General features: G+C 35.5%; 1 protein-coding gene across 1 annotated transcript in view; it reads left to right on the forward strand.

Moving 5' to 3' along the window:
• Nucleotides 1–14711, forward strand: part of LOC105620386 (hormonally up-regulated neu tumor-associated kinase homolog B-like) — a 58825-nt gene that overhangs the window by 16208 nt on the left and 27906 nt on the right. The window contains exon 3 of the mRNA XM_012201886.1: nucleotides 3983–4149. Within this exon, the coding sequence (XP_012057276.1) occupies nucleotides 3983–4149 (167 nt within the window). The remainder of the gene's footprint in view (nucleotides 1–3982; nucleotides 4150–14711) is intronic.

Genomic DNA, 14711 nt, shown 5'->3' on the forward strand with positions numbered 1-14711 from the left:
TATATATATATTATTATATATATATATATATATATATATATATATATATATATATATATATATATGATGAAATGTAAGAAATATACATACTTTCAAATTTATGATATACGCGAAGTGCAGTGATAAAAAAATGTCAATTTACCATAAATTTATGATAGAACATAACGTAGCAGCGCAACAAAATTTCATACTCCGCGAGGACAATGTATCGGTGACCATTTTTTGTGTCGTAAAGTTGCGGTTATTGCTGTGCCAGTGTAAAAGCGTACTTTGCAGTACCCAACATTTTAGGCAAAACCATGGCGTTTACAGTTTATCGATATTTTCCTGCCTGGTCACTACTAGATAGTTTATTTTATTATCCGTCACATATATACACAGCAATTTGAGATTTCCGCCCATAAAAATTTTTAGAAAAATAAAGCTTATTTATTTAATTTGCTATTAATTGTATGCATCCTCCTCTCCCCCCCATCATGATAATAACATTTTCAATTGTCTGCTTAAAAATTAAGACCCAAAAAAATCTCATCTAAATATTTTATTTCTATTTCAAAGAAAATCATTCTAAAGTTAACCCAATTAAAATTGCACATGTCTCAATTATAATGTTAGTAATTATAACAATCAAGATAGAAAATGATTTTTTTTAATTATTTATTCGTACATATTTATAACTTAAAGTGTAGGATATACCGTTCTGAATCATTCTGTATAATAAGAAAGCGCACACGTGCCTGTCGATTTTTACGAAGATGCATGTCCAGCGGTCAACGCGTTACTCATGCTCAGGATAAGAAAGCCGCTTTAAGCGCCAATTAAGGTCATTATTGTCAGCCGACAGCGGCCGTAAACGTGCCGCTCGCGCGATTTTATGTCGGTACCGATGTTACGACGAATCGACTTGCCTGATGTTCGACGACACCAACGTTCCCCTTGTTCGGGAGACGAAATCACTATAAAAATATACGTGACGACAACCGCATTTTCAGTTGGTTATACGAGCTGGAATTGCCTCGTTGTAAGTCTATGATGTCATTTTAGATAATACCGCAAGAATTCGAGTAAACTTATTTTCGTCTTGTTATAAAGCAGTCTGTCCGGAATGCAAGATAAGGAAATCGATTGTGCAAATATATTATACTAAGAAAAAATATTTTACATTTTAATGAACATTTATTTGAATTGTGCCAACTAAATATTTTCTTTCTACAATAAATAAATATTTACTCAATAAAAGAAATGATCAAATCAAATTAATAATTCCTCTATCAAATAAATATATTTTTATATTCATTTTAAAAATTTAGTTGCACTATATTCAAATTATTTATTAAATTTAGTTTTTTCAGTAAAATTTTTTTTTTCAGCGTAAGAAAACAATTTATTACCTAGAAAAGTCGAAGTTGCAAAACTTGTAATGACAGTCCGCATTTATTTTGTAAGCAACTTTCGGGGAATGACGATGATCAAATGATCGATAAAAATAATCCAGAGATTCTGTCAGATCGTAGAATCGAAAGATACAAATGTTAAATTCGCGCTAAGGAAAAATCCACTTTAAATTCCACTCGGGAATAAGATCTTATAACTGATGCACAGCTTTTTGGCACGAGTTGCGAAAGCGAAGTTCCATACGCTTCTTGTTTCGCAAATGACTTCCACGTTCGGCTCCTTTCCCATCTCGGCTTTTCCATCGTGCCTATTCCTTATTTACATACACCGAATTTACGTTCCTGTTTTAACTCCTACCCGGTGATATATCGAAATCGGATATCTCATGTTCCACCCTAACTCCAGTTGATTTGGTTGGCAAGCTCTGTATATACAAGTCCTCGTCAAAACGAAACGGTGATCTTAGCCAAGTGGGATAGAGCGGTGTGCATCTCTGATGAATTGACTTCGCAAGTGGTCTCCAAACTCTCAGAAATTCTCGTTTAGTTTCTATCAGCCAAGTTTCCCTTCGGCTGTCTTCAGTACACCGAACAGAATAGTGCGGAGTAAAACTTAAATTAAGCGATATTTTTTTTTTAAAGGATCCCACACTAATCTTATGGAAAATGTCTTTCTACGGATTTGGTTAATTTTTGGATATGTTGTAATACTCTTCATTTTGAAAAAATGTCTCAATAGACATAACTTGATCCTATGAATCGTTTCCGCGTTACAAGCCTTGAAAGATCTAGATTTTATATGATTACAATGTTTCTTTTAGCGTTTACTTTGCGATTATAATCAGGACAAACACTTTTGATATTTATTTTAATCGATATCGTCTGATTAGACGTCTCTGAAATTTATTCTACCAGTACTCGAAATAGACACTTCTGACATTTATGGTAAACTATTATTACATATGATACCACGAATCAGTACCGTCAAATAACTTAATACTTAATATAACTGATGATACCTGCTTAAACGATTAATGAAGTTCTTGGAATAATTAGCGTAGTAGTCAGCGAAAGAAAAAAGGTAAATTGAAAATCTCGTCTCGTCCGATCTCGTGCTTAATATTTGATCGTTAATATGCGCGTGTGAAATTTATTCGGTTCTCGTGATCCACGCGATTCATAATTAAAGCATCAGGCTATGGCCGAATATACCGATACAACCAGTCCTAAAGAATTAAATAATCATCGGCATTCGGAGAACACCGACTCGCCATTGGCCAGGCGCAACGAATCACTCCGATCGTAACTCGACGGCTATGCGTGAACGCGTCGCTCCCCTGACGTCGCCGCATGCATATTGTTGCATTAAGGTAATCGCTTAATCGACGAAGCCCACGCACATGTTTCGCGATCGCGCGCGAAATTCGGGAAACGCTTTCTCGATAATTACGATGCGCCTCCGCCTCGTGATGCATTTTAAATGCACGTGATTAATTTCGCGTGACCAGTCCCAGTCGAGAGCAGATTCTCCCCAGCTCGATGTGTTTGTTGCTCCGTTTTCAGCAGCGACTAAAATGTATGGCCGTACTTCGACACCGGGCCGCACGAAATAAAAAGATGAGAGAAGATTATACACGGTATATTAACGTTATTTAATAAATTTAAAGCGCATCATCATGAATTATCCTTCACAAACTGCTTTCTTTTGGTGCAATTTACTTCTGAATTATAATATAATTAAGTCGGTCATTTTAGAAATCATATAAATGTAATTTTTAGAGAATTGAAAAATGGTTTAATTTAAGAAGTTGGTATTAGAAGTTGGATTGTATTTCAATTTTCTAGAGATTTAAATTTATCTATTAGAATTCACAATTAAAAAATCAACTGTGCCTTCCAAATCCAACTAGTTGATAGAGAGCTAATAGAAAATTCTGCAAATGTAATTATTTCCAAAGATGTTACAAAATAAATTATAGTTCCAAAAAAGCTATAATATCTAATGTTATTATCAAAAAATATACATAATTTATAAAAAAAGAGTAAACTCATAACATCAAATTTCAATATGCTAAAGTGATTCATTGAATGTATTTTTAGAAAATATAATGACAGGAAAACATAAATCACTATATAAATCAGGATTTCTCATGTAAATGACAGTTTTATAAATCTGATATCTGCGAAAGAAATACTTGATTAATGTGGTTTTTTAAAATAAACTATATATTTACTTTCCATAATATCTCCTTATTTTCGACAAAAATTAACTTGAGGTTTCTAAAATAGTATAAAATTCATAGCCCGCAAATTTTTCATATTGTTACTTTGAAATGTTGATATTTGTAATTTCAATGAATTCAGATTTCTACAGAATATGTCTGACGTAAGACGTATCTTTTGTATAGTATTGAAATTCAAATACATAGAGATTGTATAGATTTTAGAATCTGGTATCAAAGACGGCACCGCGAGAATCTAAGAATTTAAAAGCCCAAACGTAGAATCTCCATATTGTTGTACTTCCCCTATGAAAGTCGCGTTATCGACATGAATCGATAACGGTTTAATTTAACGACTGCTTGCAGTGCGGATCTGTGTACTATCTCGTGACGGAACTCGCGACCGGCGGCGACCTGTGCACACACATTAAGGAGCAGCCGGCCGGTAAACTGGACGAGAACATGGCGAGGCTCTATGCCAGACAGCTGGTCGCCGCGCTCAAGCACATGCACTCGAAAGGAGTCGTTCACCGGTGAGTCACTCGTACTTTAGTCGCATTGCGCGCGAATTTTCAGGCGATCTTTCTCTGGCAACTCGTGAATGGTCCATACGAAACTTTTAAACTTCTCTACAACAGTATATGTACATATAGAAACAATTAATGAAGAATTTACATTTTTCTCACAAAACGAAAATTTTATCTAAAATCATAAGGGAGAAGTTTTAATTCGAAAATTACAAGATATTTAACGTTGAATATTAGCAAAAGATGGGAGAAGATACGATCAAATTTATGCCAAGAAGAAACCCCATGCTGATCTGATCAGAAAAATTAAATGAAAGGAAATGAAGATACTTTATAAAAGAACTTCAACTCGCATTTAACTTATGATGTTCGTCCACGGCCGTGTTTCTACGAACAGTATAAATTGCAGATGCAATAATCTTACGAGGATCTGCTGAGCGCGATCATTTACCCGCGTCGTTTTCTTCTCCACGGTCTAATAATATTCAACTGCACGACGTGTCATGCCTTTTTTTCCAGTTGGCCGCGGTGATGTACGGCGTTGGCCGGCCGTATCGTTTAAATAAAGAAATCGTCCGGCGTATTACACACGAGGGAATATTTGCGATCGCGACCCTGGAGAGCTCACTCTCTCGTCCGGCCCGTTTCGTGCGATCGCACCATGTCGATAACGACGTGTTCCTGTTTATTACGAGCGGAATTACACTCGCGAGGATCCTTACTCGCGCGCTTCCTCGACCAGGAATGCTCCCTCGTCGGTCCGGTTAACGATTAAAAGCAGCTTCCTGAATTAATTGATCGGCAATGGGCAGGTTCTCCGTGTTGCGCGTGCACTAATTTTGTTAGCGTTTAAATTTATAACAGCGCGAATAATATCTATTTATATCTTATATCCAAAGATTATCTTGAAAGCATTTTAGAAATATTATTTCGAAGCTGCCGACACTTCATATTAATATAAAAAATGAATGCTGTGAATAAAATTTGAAACACAAGATATAATTTATTGCTTCTATTTTTTACCGCTTATTATATTTTCATATTATAATCCCTATGTTAGCATATTGAGCACGTAGCATATTGAGCAAGCGAGACTGCTAAATTGAAATTGCGATCATTTTTTACGACGAATTCCTTTGCCCTTCACATCAGCATATTGGAGTATTTCAATAACACGATATTTCTCTTTAATTATGATAATGAACATAAACTCAATAAAGATGACTGTCATTTTAATCTTGCAATTAATCATAGATCGGTACATCAATTTTTATATATATTTAAAACCAAGGATAATCTATTTGTGTTTTGTGCATTTTTTTATTAATCCTGATACTATAACATTTATATACAATTTTTTTTAATACAAAACCTTACAAATATTTTCTAAACATATTAAAATATATGTGAGACTTACTTAATAATTTTTGTAAAAGTAAATAATTAATCTTAGAGGTAGAAATTTCATACATTTTTTTAGCAGTTACTGGACAATATAATTCTGTTTAATTATCTGAAAAATATAATAAAATTTCTTAGAATCTCAGTCGAAATATAACGTTTTGCTTGCAATTACTACGCTCAAAAGATGCGTAAAATCTGGATTTACTGAATTTACTGAACAAAAATAGATGCAGATGTATTTTAACTAATAATAATCTATCAATATTAAATAATAACTGAGCAGGTGTCTAAGTAAGTTGCACATATTTTTATCAGAAAAACTGCTTCAGCTACTGAATAGAATTTTTATTAAATTCTTATCCATTTTCTACGCAATATTGTTACAACTAAGAATCCAGTAATATTATGTAACGGAGTAATTTAATGGATGTTTAAGAAATGCATAAATTTTTATTAGAGAACAGCTAGAGATATTAAGATATTAAGCCAATCACAGAATTATACTAGCATTCCAACAAACAATCTAATGTTATTTATCATCATTTTGATGTAAAAATGATTTTAATATCAAAATAACGACTAATTAACTAGTGTCAGCTTGCTTAGATATTACGTCTATGATATTAAGGTATTATTTAACATGATCTTTAAAACCGACTATGAATGCTAGTCTTGGAACAAATTCTAAGCCATATATTCGCAAAATCTGCGAATATCTGAAAAACATATCCAGTGGATATTCCATATACCTTGTATATCTCGCGTGCATTAGCGTTCTTGACGTAGAAAGATCACGTATTGCAATATTTTCGGTGAGCATTGCGATGTCGTATGCATCACCCGGGAAAGGGGAACCGATGACTTTCAACATTCGCGAGGAAAGCATCGCGTCGTTTCCCTGCGAAAAAGGAGACGTAATGACGTACGCACGTGACGTTACGACGTCGAGCAGTAGTTCGTTTTCGTTGCTCACGAAGGATCGGCGAATATAAAGCAGCTGGCAATATGGCGTACGACGCGGTAGTTTGTTTTCGTCGAAAGCGTAAAGTCTCAATCTCAGATGATAGTGATAGATCGTCTCACGGACTCGCACGTTATAAGGGATATAGAGAGGAGAGACGAAAAGGGTGTTGGACTGCGAGGGATCTCGCAAGGAGGGTTAAGAAAATCGTTATAAGCGATCGCTTAACCCCTCGAGAGATTAGCCTGTTTCTCGTTCGCGGGGAAAGGCAAGGTTTCCTTCTAATGGAAATGGAGAAGATTTGGTGCTAAGGATAGTTAACGATCACTACTCGCGGATTCGTTCTTTTTTACCGCGCTATATATTCTTAGATTAAGACAAACGAAGTCAGGAGTTGCTTTGGCTTATACTTCTGATAAAGAACGTTTTAACTCTTGTTTCTATAGCACGCCCTACATTATTTTTGTGTGATAGTTGTTTGCTTTTCTAAAATTATTCTTCTTCTTGATAAATTACGTGGTACATTTGTGACTAATGATAATCGATATTCTTGAAGCTTTCTTCAATTGTTTAATCGAAAAACTCTAAACAATTCATCATAGATCTCAGTATATGTTGCGCTAAGATTAAAGATGTTTACATAAAAATATCTCTCATTTTTTTAAGAAAAATAACAAGAAAAAATAATGAATAATGAAATACTATATAATGCGGCCTCTAGATATTCAATACTATTCTACAATTATTTTAAACAATTTAAAAGAAACCTCTTTATTAAACAATTTAAAACAAATAGTCTGGAAACTCAACGTAACCTCCAGATGATCGATAATATTGTGTTACATCAAATATTGTGCAATAATATTGATCGTCTGAGGGTCGCTTTAATCTTTAACTGAAGATTTAAATTATTGAATCTCTACTTTCTCTTCGTCTGATACTGTCATATATCGTCACATGTGTATACAACTCTAAGAGATTCTCTGCGGATTTTCTCGGCAAGGGATAGTTGTGAAGAGAAAGAGTGAAGGGGAAAAAAGAAAGAGGAATTCTTTGTACAGCAGCCCTTTTCACTCGGAACCACCGAACATCCACAGGCTCACGTTTTAATTCCGACGAACGCCTCCCGTTTGCTCTGCCATTATTCGCCGGACAAAGCCATGATCCTCGAAGCGGGATGGCACGGACTTCTTGTGGAATCCTCACAAGCAGGATTACGATTCCCGTACCATATATGCTATTCTAAATTCTCTCTGGAAAAAGAGAGAAAGAGAGACCGTCCCTTAGTGTATCCAATGAAAGCCGCCTTACGTGTTTATCGATACTTTTACTTACGCGGGAAACTAACTCCGACAAGTAGTAAGAGTAAACGGTAAAGCTGTAAATCGAGTATCATCGTGTTGCATGCCGACAGTATCCAACGAAACCGGTAGCAATTATTCTACGAGTTTGTCTAAACACCTATCTCAATTAATTGTAAGTTATTATCTTCTACAGCCACTTGTACAATTATTTTACTTCTTTTTATAGAAAGAGATTATGGTTGCTATAAACTTTCCTAGCCAACTTGTTCTTAATTTCTAAGCGACATGTATTCTGATCTGTGCAATTAAAAGCGTATAAAAAGTATAAAAAGAGACTGTAACGAAATAAGTTACCCAATAACATTTTCCAATATTTCCACAAAAGAGTAGGTAGTATCGAAATTAAGATATTTGCCTGCCTATTTCTTCGAATATGGATATGAAAAGATTCTACGAACTTATTTATGAGAAGTTCATTCACCGTTCTTGAAACCGTTGGAGAACGGAGCTTACAGTGCTATCATACGGTGTCAGGTCGAAGTTCACCGGTGCAAAAAAATTGGGCGTGTAGGCGGTGCATATTCAACAGAAGCGAATACCGTTACAATCTAAGATGAATTCGTAGCAAGCCTCTCTCTTTCTCTTTCCCTCTTTTTTCTTCCTCTTTCTATCTATCTATTTCTCCACTCGCCTCGCGCGCGGATCACGTGCAAGGCAAGCGGGAGAGAAAAGGCGGAAAAGTATCTCGGAAAGTATCAGCGACCGGCAGTAGAGACGTTAATGGACACAAGCACTCGGTTATCCGCTTAAGTATAGTACTTATAGTGCCTGTATATCCTTCGATCCGTTATACGCGTAGTTTTGCCAGTCCGGAGCTTCCGCCGGCTAGCTAATCGAGTCTATGGCTAGCTAATTGGCTCCGTTCGCTGCCGGTGACCTTGATCTCTCGCGGCTCGTTTTATTTCGCCATTTCTATTCCACTAACGTGCCCTCTCGTCATCGCCCGGATATCGTGTCAATTCTCGTCTCACCCGCACGAAGACCACAATTACCTCGCCCCGAGAAAGTTTTTTCGTAAGGATCATGATGAACGAATGGATGGATAACGGATAATTACAACGCGTTCTCGTGCATGATAATTGAGATGGACAATCATGCAATGTGGAAAAGATATGACAGTGATACAGGAAACATATCTAATATTGATTACAGCTAGTATAATTAATTTAATTTTTTCGCTAATATTTCGTTAACTATGAAACTAAATTTTTTTATGAAGTTAATATTAACGTCAATATATGAATATATAAAAGATAAATTTTTTTTTATTTATAGAAATTCAACTCTTCTTTCTTGTATCTATTTGAGTAACATATTTTTATTAATCTCATAAAAGAGAGAAAAGATGACTTTTATGAAAAATCAATTCTTCTTTTTTTACATCTAATTACAAACATACGTTCTCCAACCGTGGCGAACAGACGGAACAAAGCAGATAGAAAGTCCTCGGTGCATCGCAGCGCGACAAAAGTCGACGACACATGTAATAATGTCAGCTCGATCACCGAGATCGATCTGCGTGACGAAACGGCCCATCGATCGACCATTCGATTGGTCGGCCGATCGCAAAAGTGCAACGATGCCCGCAGGTCTCACGACACGGTCACGCGGTGGTGTGTATTCCACGAACTTTAGCATTTGTGCTAACCATGACGGGGCTGTTCAATAATCCACATTAACATGGGAATAGAAGTACATTTCGAGGCCGAGCCTCAATAACGTATTGCCTATTACGTGGAAACGATACCACTCAATATCTCGCTCTTCGCACACATCTCGGACACGTCCGCTCGTTGCGACAGCTCTCCTCTAGTTCTTGTACCGAACAATTTCAACTTAAGGTCGCGGCAAAACTGAATCGACAGTTATGCCGGATTCACACGAACAGAACAGCTTTATCAAAACGGATTTATCGGTGAGTTCAACAGCAATAATTGAGTAAATTTGTGACATACAAAAATAGAAAATCACAATTTCTTTTAAATGTTTTAAAAGGAGGTACAATACTCTACGAGTTTTTAAATTGTATTATAGTTAATTAATTGCATTATTTATTATATAATAATCATTTATTTGATTTGTGTTAATTTTTTATTATTAAAATTTGGTAGCACATTTTTTATTTTTAAATTATTAGATTATTTTATTTTAAATTATTTTTTTAAATTAACAGAATTCTGAGTAAAGGGATTTTGAAAATCATGGAATTACTATCTGTTAAAATTAATTTAACAATCACTGATCTAACTTTCGTAAAAAGGATTTATAGTACTTCAGTTTATGGCCCGTGTGAAATCGACTTTATTCTCGCGGTTATACTTAGATATAACTTACTAGCATACCTCTCTGAAATAATATTTATTATGCCTGCTGGAGCTGCACGAGGACATTCGTTTCCATCGAAAGTATGAGTTTGATTATTCTCGCTGTGGAGAGAATTTAAAGTACAAGATTGCTTCCTGATTTACTACACCATCAGTAATGGACACGTTGTTTTCTAAGTTTTGTAATCGATATCGTGCCTCATCGCATAAAAGAACATGACAGTCGTCGTGAATAACAGAATACTCTAATTTTTTTATAATTTCCATTTGAATCTCGTTCATGACACGATTCTCAAATGTACATATATGATAGTATAAAAAAAGTAAACTAATAATAATTAATATTTATTTAATTTAATATTTTAATAATTAATATTTATAATTAATTAATTTTTATAATTAATTTATTAATTTTTATTTATAAATATTAATATTTGATGAGTTTGTAATATATTAATCCCTTGAGACTTGATTTTAATGAAAGTATATTTAAAAGCATTTTTTCTTAATTCAATTCACGAGCACTTTATTACTTTGAAATAGATCAGCTAAAATTAAGATAAAAATTAATTGGAATTAGAAACACACATAACCTTAAACAAATCCGATAATACGTTTTTTAATTATAATTTTTTTAAATACCTTGCCATTTACGATTATAAGTTTAAAACTTTAATTTTTAACTTCAATTGCCAATTTTTTTTCTATCGCCAATTATACGTATTAATAATTTGTTTGAAAGTACTTGTCAAAATAGAGCTTGAGATCTCTTCCATTTCTACTTCATTTGATATTCTCAGAATCTTCTCCAAGGCTTTCACGCGAACGCATATTAAATTATTCGAGTAATCCGATCTCTAGTTATCGCCAGCGAAATCGCAACATCGGGATGCGCGGCAGGTGCGCCTCGTAACTCCGCGAGACATCGAACTTGATCAGCCCCCGGAGACGCAGGTGCCGCAGAAAAGTTTCTACGGGTATGAATCGGACCGCGAGGGCGATATTTCCTGGCTTCCCGCACCAGGCAGTTGACAGGAACGTGATATAGGGATGGAGGAACGGACTCGATTGTTTTTCCAGCGATAAGACGGAGCAACCAGGCCGCCTTCTAGAAGACCGAGGACCTCCTGCGGCTCCCATCGCGCGCGGCTATCGCCATTACCGCACGGAAATTACCTCGAAATTAATTTAAACTTTCATAACAAGTAAACTGGTCGCCGGAGACGGAACGAGATAGCACGGTCGCTGGATCATCCCGAAGCGAAGTAGCCGGATAGCCGGAATCGAGCCTACTTTAATAGCCATTTCTGAATCTCTTGTGAAGTATTAATTAACAGGAAACAGCGCTACGATTGAACGATTCGCGGATTAGTTGGCCATTTTTTTTTCTTGAATCTCAATCCCTGCATTTACAACATAATACTTAGTATTTAATTATACAAACATAATTAACGTGGTATTTTCATGAGACATGAGACATTCTAAGAGATGATATTACTTACACATACACAGTTGAAAAATTTGTATCATAAATTTAACATATATTTCATATGTCTCAAATGGCCTACTTAAATTTTTGTATTAATCATAAACTAAATATGTTAGAAAGTAATATAAATATAATGTAAAAAAAAATTATCACAAAAAATGTAACACTGACATAATTTATAAGCAAATTGTGGAAGCATATTTCTTTAGAAAAAATTAATATTTGTCATTAAATTACACGTATTTTATTTATTTATCTCAGAATTTATATTTTTTAAAATATCCTTTTTGTTCACTTTTTCATAAATTATGTGTTAACATTGAGAAATGTTGAGTATCAATTTAACATAATATAGTCAAATAATATAATCATACTATTAAAAATTCAAAATACCAATTTTAACAAAGTTTTAATAAAAACCTTGTTTTCTACTTTACAGAAATTTAATCTTCTATTTAATAATAAGGTAGATTTTCATCCAGAAAGGTAAAATTGGATGAATGTAGTTTTGTTCATTTATCATGTGTACAAATCAATATGTACAAAATGTATCAAAGAAGTTTATTTATGATAACATGAAACATACATGTTTCTCTATTAAACAATGAACGATGTAAAATAGTCATGAGTCACATCCAATTCTAACTTAAAGGATTAACAAATAATTTAACATAATAAAACAGATTAATTCATTAATGATTCCAATAAAAAATGTTGAACCCGACTTCATGATTAATAACAGAATTGAAAATATGGAGAACGCGCATCTGTCCATTTTATTCTGTGCGAATTCGTTATCTTGTTACAGTCGTAACACGAGAAGGTCAACTTAATCAATATGCAACCATAAAGAAAAATAAAAAGAGCAGTAGCTCTTTACTAATATTAATTTATTCTGTAAAACGCTTACAGCGAGGTGCGATTTGTTTCTGGAAAAGAAAAACGGAAGCAGGAACAAGAATAAATCGAACGCATGTACGGTTTGTCCGCTCACCCGACACTCAGTCGAGTGATTTATTTCTTAAATCAATTAAGGAGATCTGTATGTCAAGTTCGTAGGGTGGTCTTAGAGACGGGGGTAGCAATTCCGAGCGAAGCCCGCGGTTCTTGCCGCGTTCGCAAAGAGGGTGAGAAGATCAGAAACACGAACGGGATTGGCGGGGCGTAAAGACTTGCGAGCGAGAAAGACGAGATCGATAGGTGCGAAGGAAAAAACGTATAAAAAAAAGGGGAGGGACAGGAAGTTGGGGCGCAATCGTCCCGTTCACTGCGGTTTCTCCCCGTTGTGAGAAAGATCGAGACTCAGCGATTTCAAGATTGATTCCGCATGTCCACGCTTGAGAGAAGTCACTGATTAAAAAGCGGTCTTACCCCATTAAAAAGAATTGAAAATTAAAAAGATTTGTTCTAGAATCAAAAGAGCCAAAGATTACCAATCGTCGACTTGTGTGCCATACGTACAAATATTTGCTAATTCTATTTTAATCTGAAGAAGAAGCATTGCCGCAGCAGAACCAGCGCGGTTACTGCAGATTTTATGTGAAAGCTTAGCTACCCAGAATAAGAATCAATCTAGGGAAATAAATTGTAAATTCAGCAGGAAATTACATTTCCAGCAAATAAAATTAGCATTTTTTAATCAATCTTCTTCCTGTCGATATAACAACTGGCGAAATTTGCCACGACAGCATAAAATATGCTGTGCAAGCAAATCTTTTTTTTTCGCTCCGTACATAAACTGTCATGTACACAATTTCTGGGAAACACAAAGGTACAGAAATAAATGATCGTCGTACTCGTTTCAGGCATTGATAACGATAAATTGCATAATGTGCTACAGTATTCTTGCAACACCGACAGTCAATTTATCTTGACAGGCTTATGGTCGCTCAGAGACCAAGGACGAAGTTTATTGCCGCTTTTAACGCGATTCTCGAACGTGAACGGTGGCAGTTAATGGGTTAAACGTTTTCGCGTTTATCCTCTTCATGGAAATCGCTAAATCTCATACGCCATCGTATATTTGAATCGACAGCCTCCCCCCCCCTCTCTCGCTCTCTCTATCTCTCTTTTTCTCTTCGGCAATCCGGATCCTTGAATTACCTCCGAGAGAAAATCCGGTCGCGGACCATTGCTTCAGCGTAGGGGTGTATTGGATGCGTCCGATCGAGCAGATCCTGTCGCAACATCCCCTCAGCAAGGAATTCCGGATTGCGAGCGACGTCGCGCGCGTGTACGTACGTACGTGCATGCGCACGCGCATGTGTATAAAAGGCTCCAGTCCGAAAGCTTGAAGAGGAATGACTATAGTGGAAGGACCGAGGGACCGAGCTAGGCGGGAAACGCAATTAGAGCTCAACTGGTCGGTGTTAGGAAGAGCTTTCGAACGAGAAGGTAGGAGAAGGGAGGGAAGGAAAGAGGATGGCGAACGAGCAGAATTTTCCTGGGGTTTCGGTGGGCGGAAACCGGGAAAGTTAAAGATCGTTCCTGGTCGACGGAGACGGAAGGTCTAGCTTCTAGAAATCAATGTGATATCTTCTGCGGTCGTCGAAAAAATTCAAGCAAGAGAGAACCAACAATCCCGATCCTTTCCTTTTTATACTACGACTTATTCGAGGACCAACAATCAATTCTTCCTAAAATGATGTTGCTTTAATCGCAACCCGTTACTAGGTATATGGAAATATACATTGTTCCATAAATAACAGTAGTACAATTGAGGAGATGATTATGCACAAAAAAATAAATCAAAAATATAGAATAAAATTTTTTTATATAAAGTTTTCGGGCAACATTTTCAATAATTTATAAAATAAATAAAATTTATCGTACGCAAATATCCTATTTTATTGTGTATTCTCCAATGCAACACACGGGAGATAGTATTATATCTATAGTATTATAGTAAGGTGCGTTATAAGTCGAAACACATGTATATTCGATGAATGTTTAAAGTTGATTTTTCCGAAAACAAAGCCTCGTATAAAAAATTTCATTGTGTATTTTTAACGTATTTTTTTATGTAA

The sequence above is a fragment of the Atta cephalotes genome (genome assembly GCF_000143395.1).
Source record: "Atta cephalotes unplaced genomic scaffold scaffold00025, whole genome shotgun sequence".
Classification (NCBI taxonomy): Eukaryota; Metazoa; Arthropoda; class Insecta; order Hymenoptera; family Formicidae; genus Atta; species Atta cephalotes.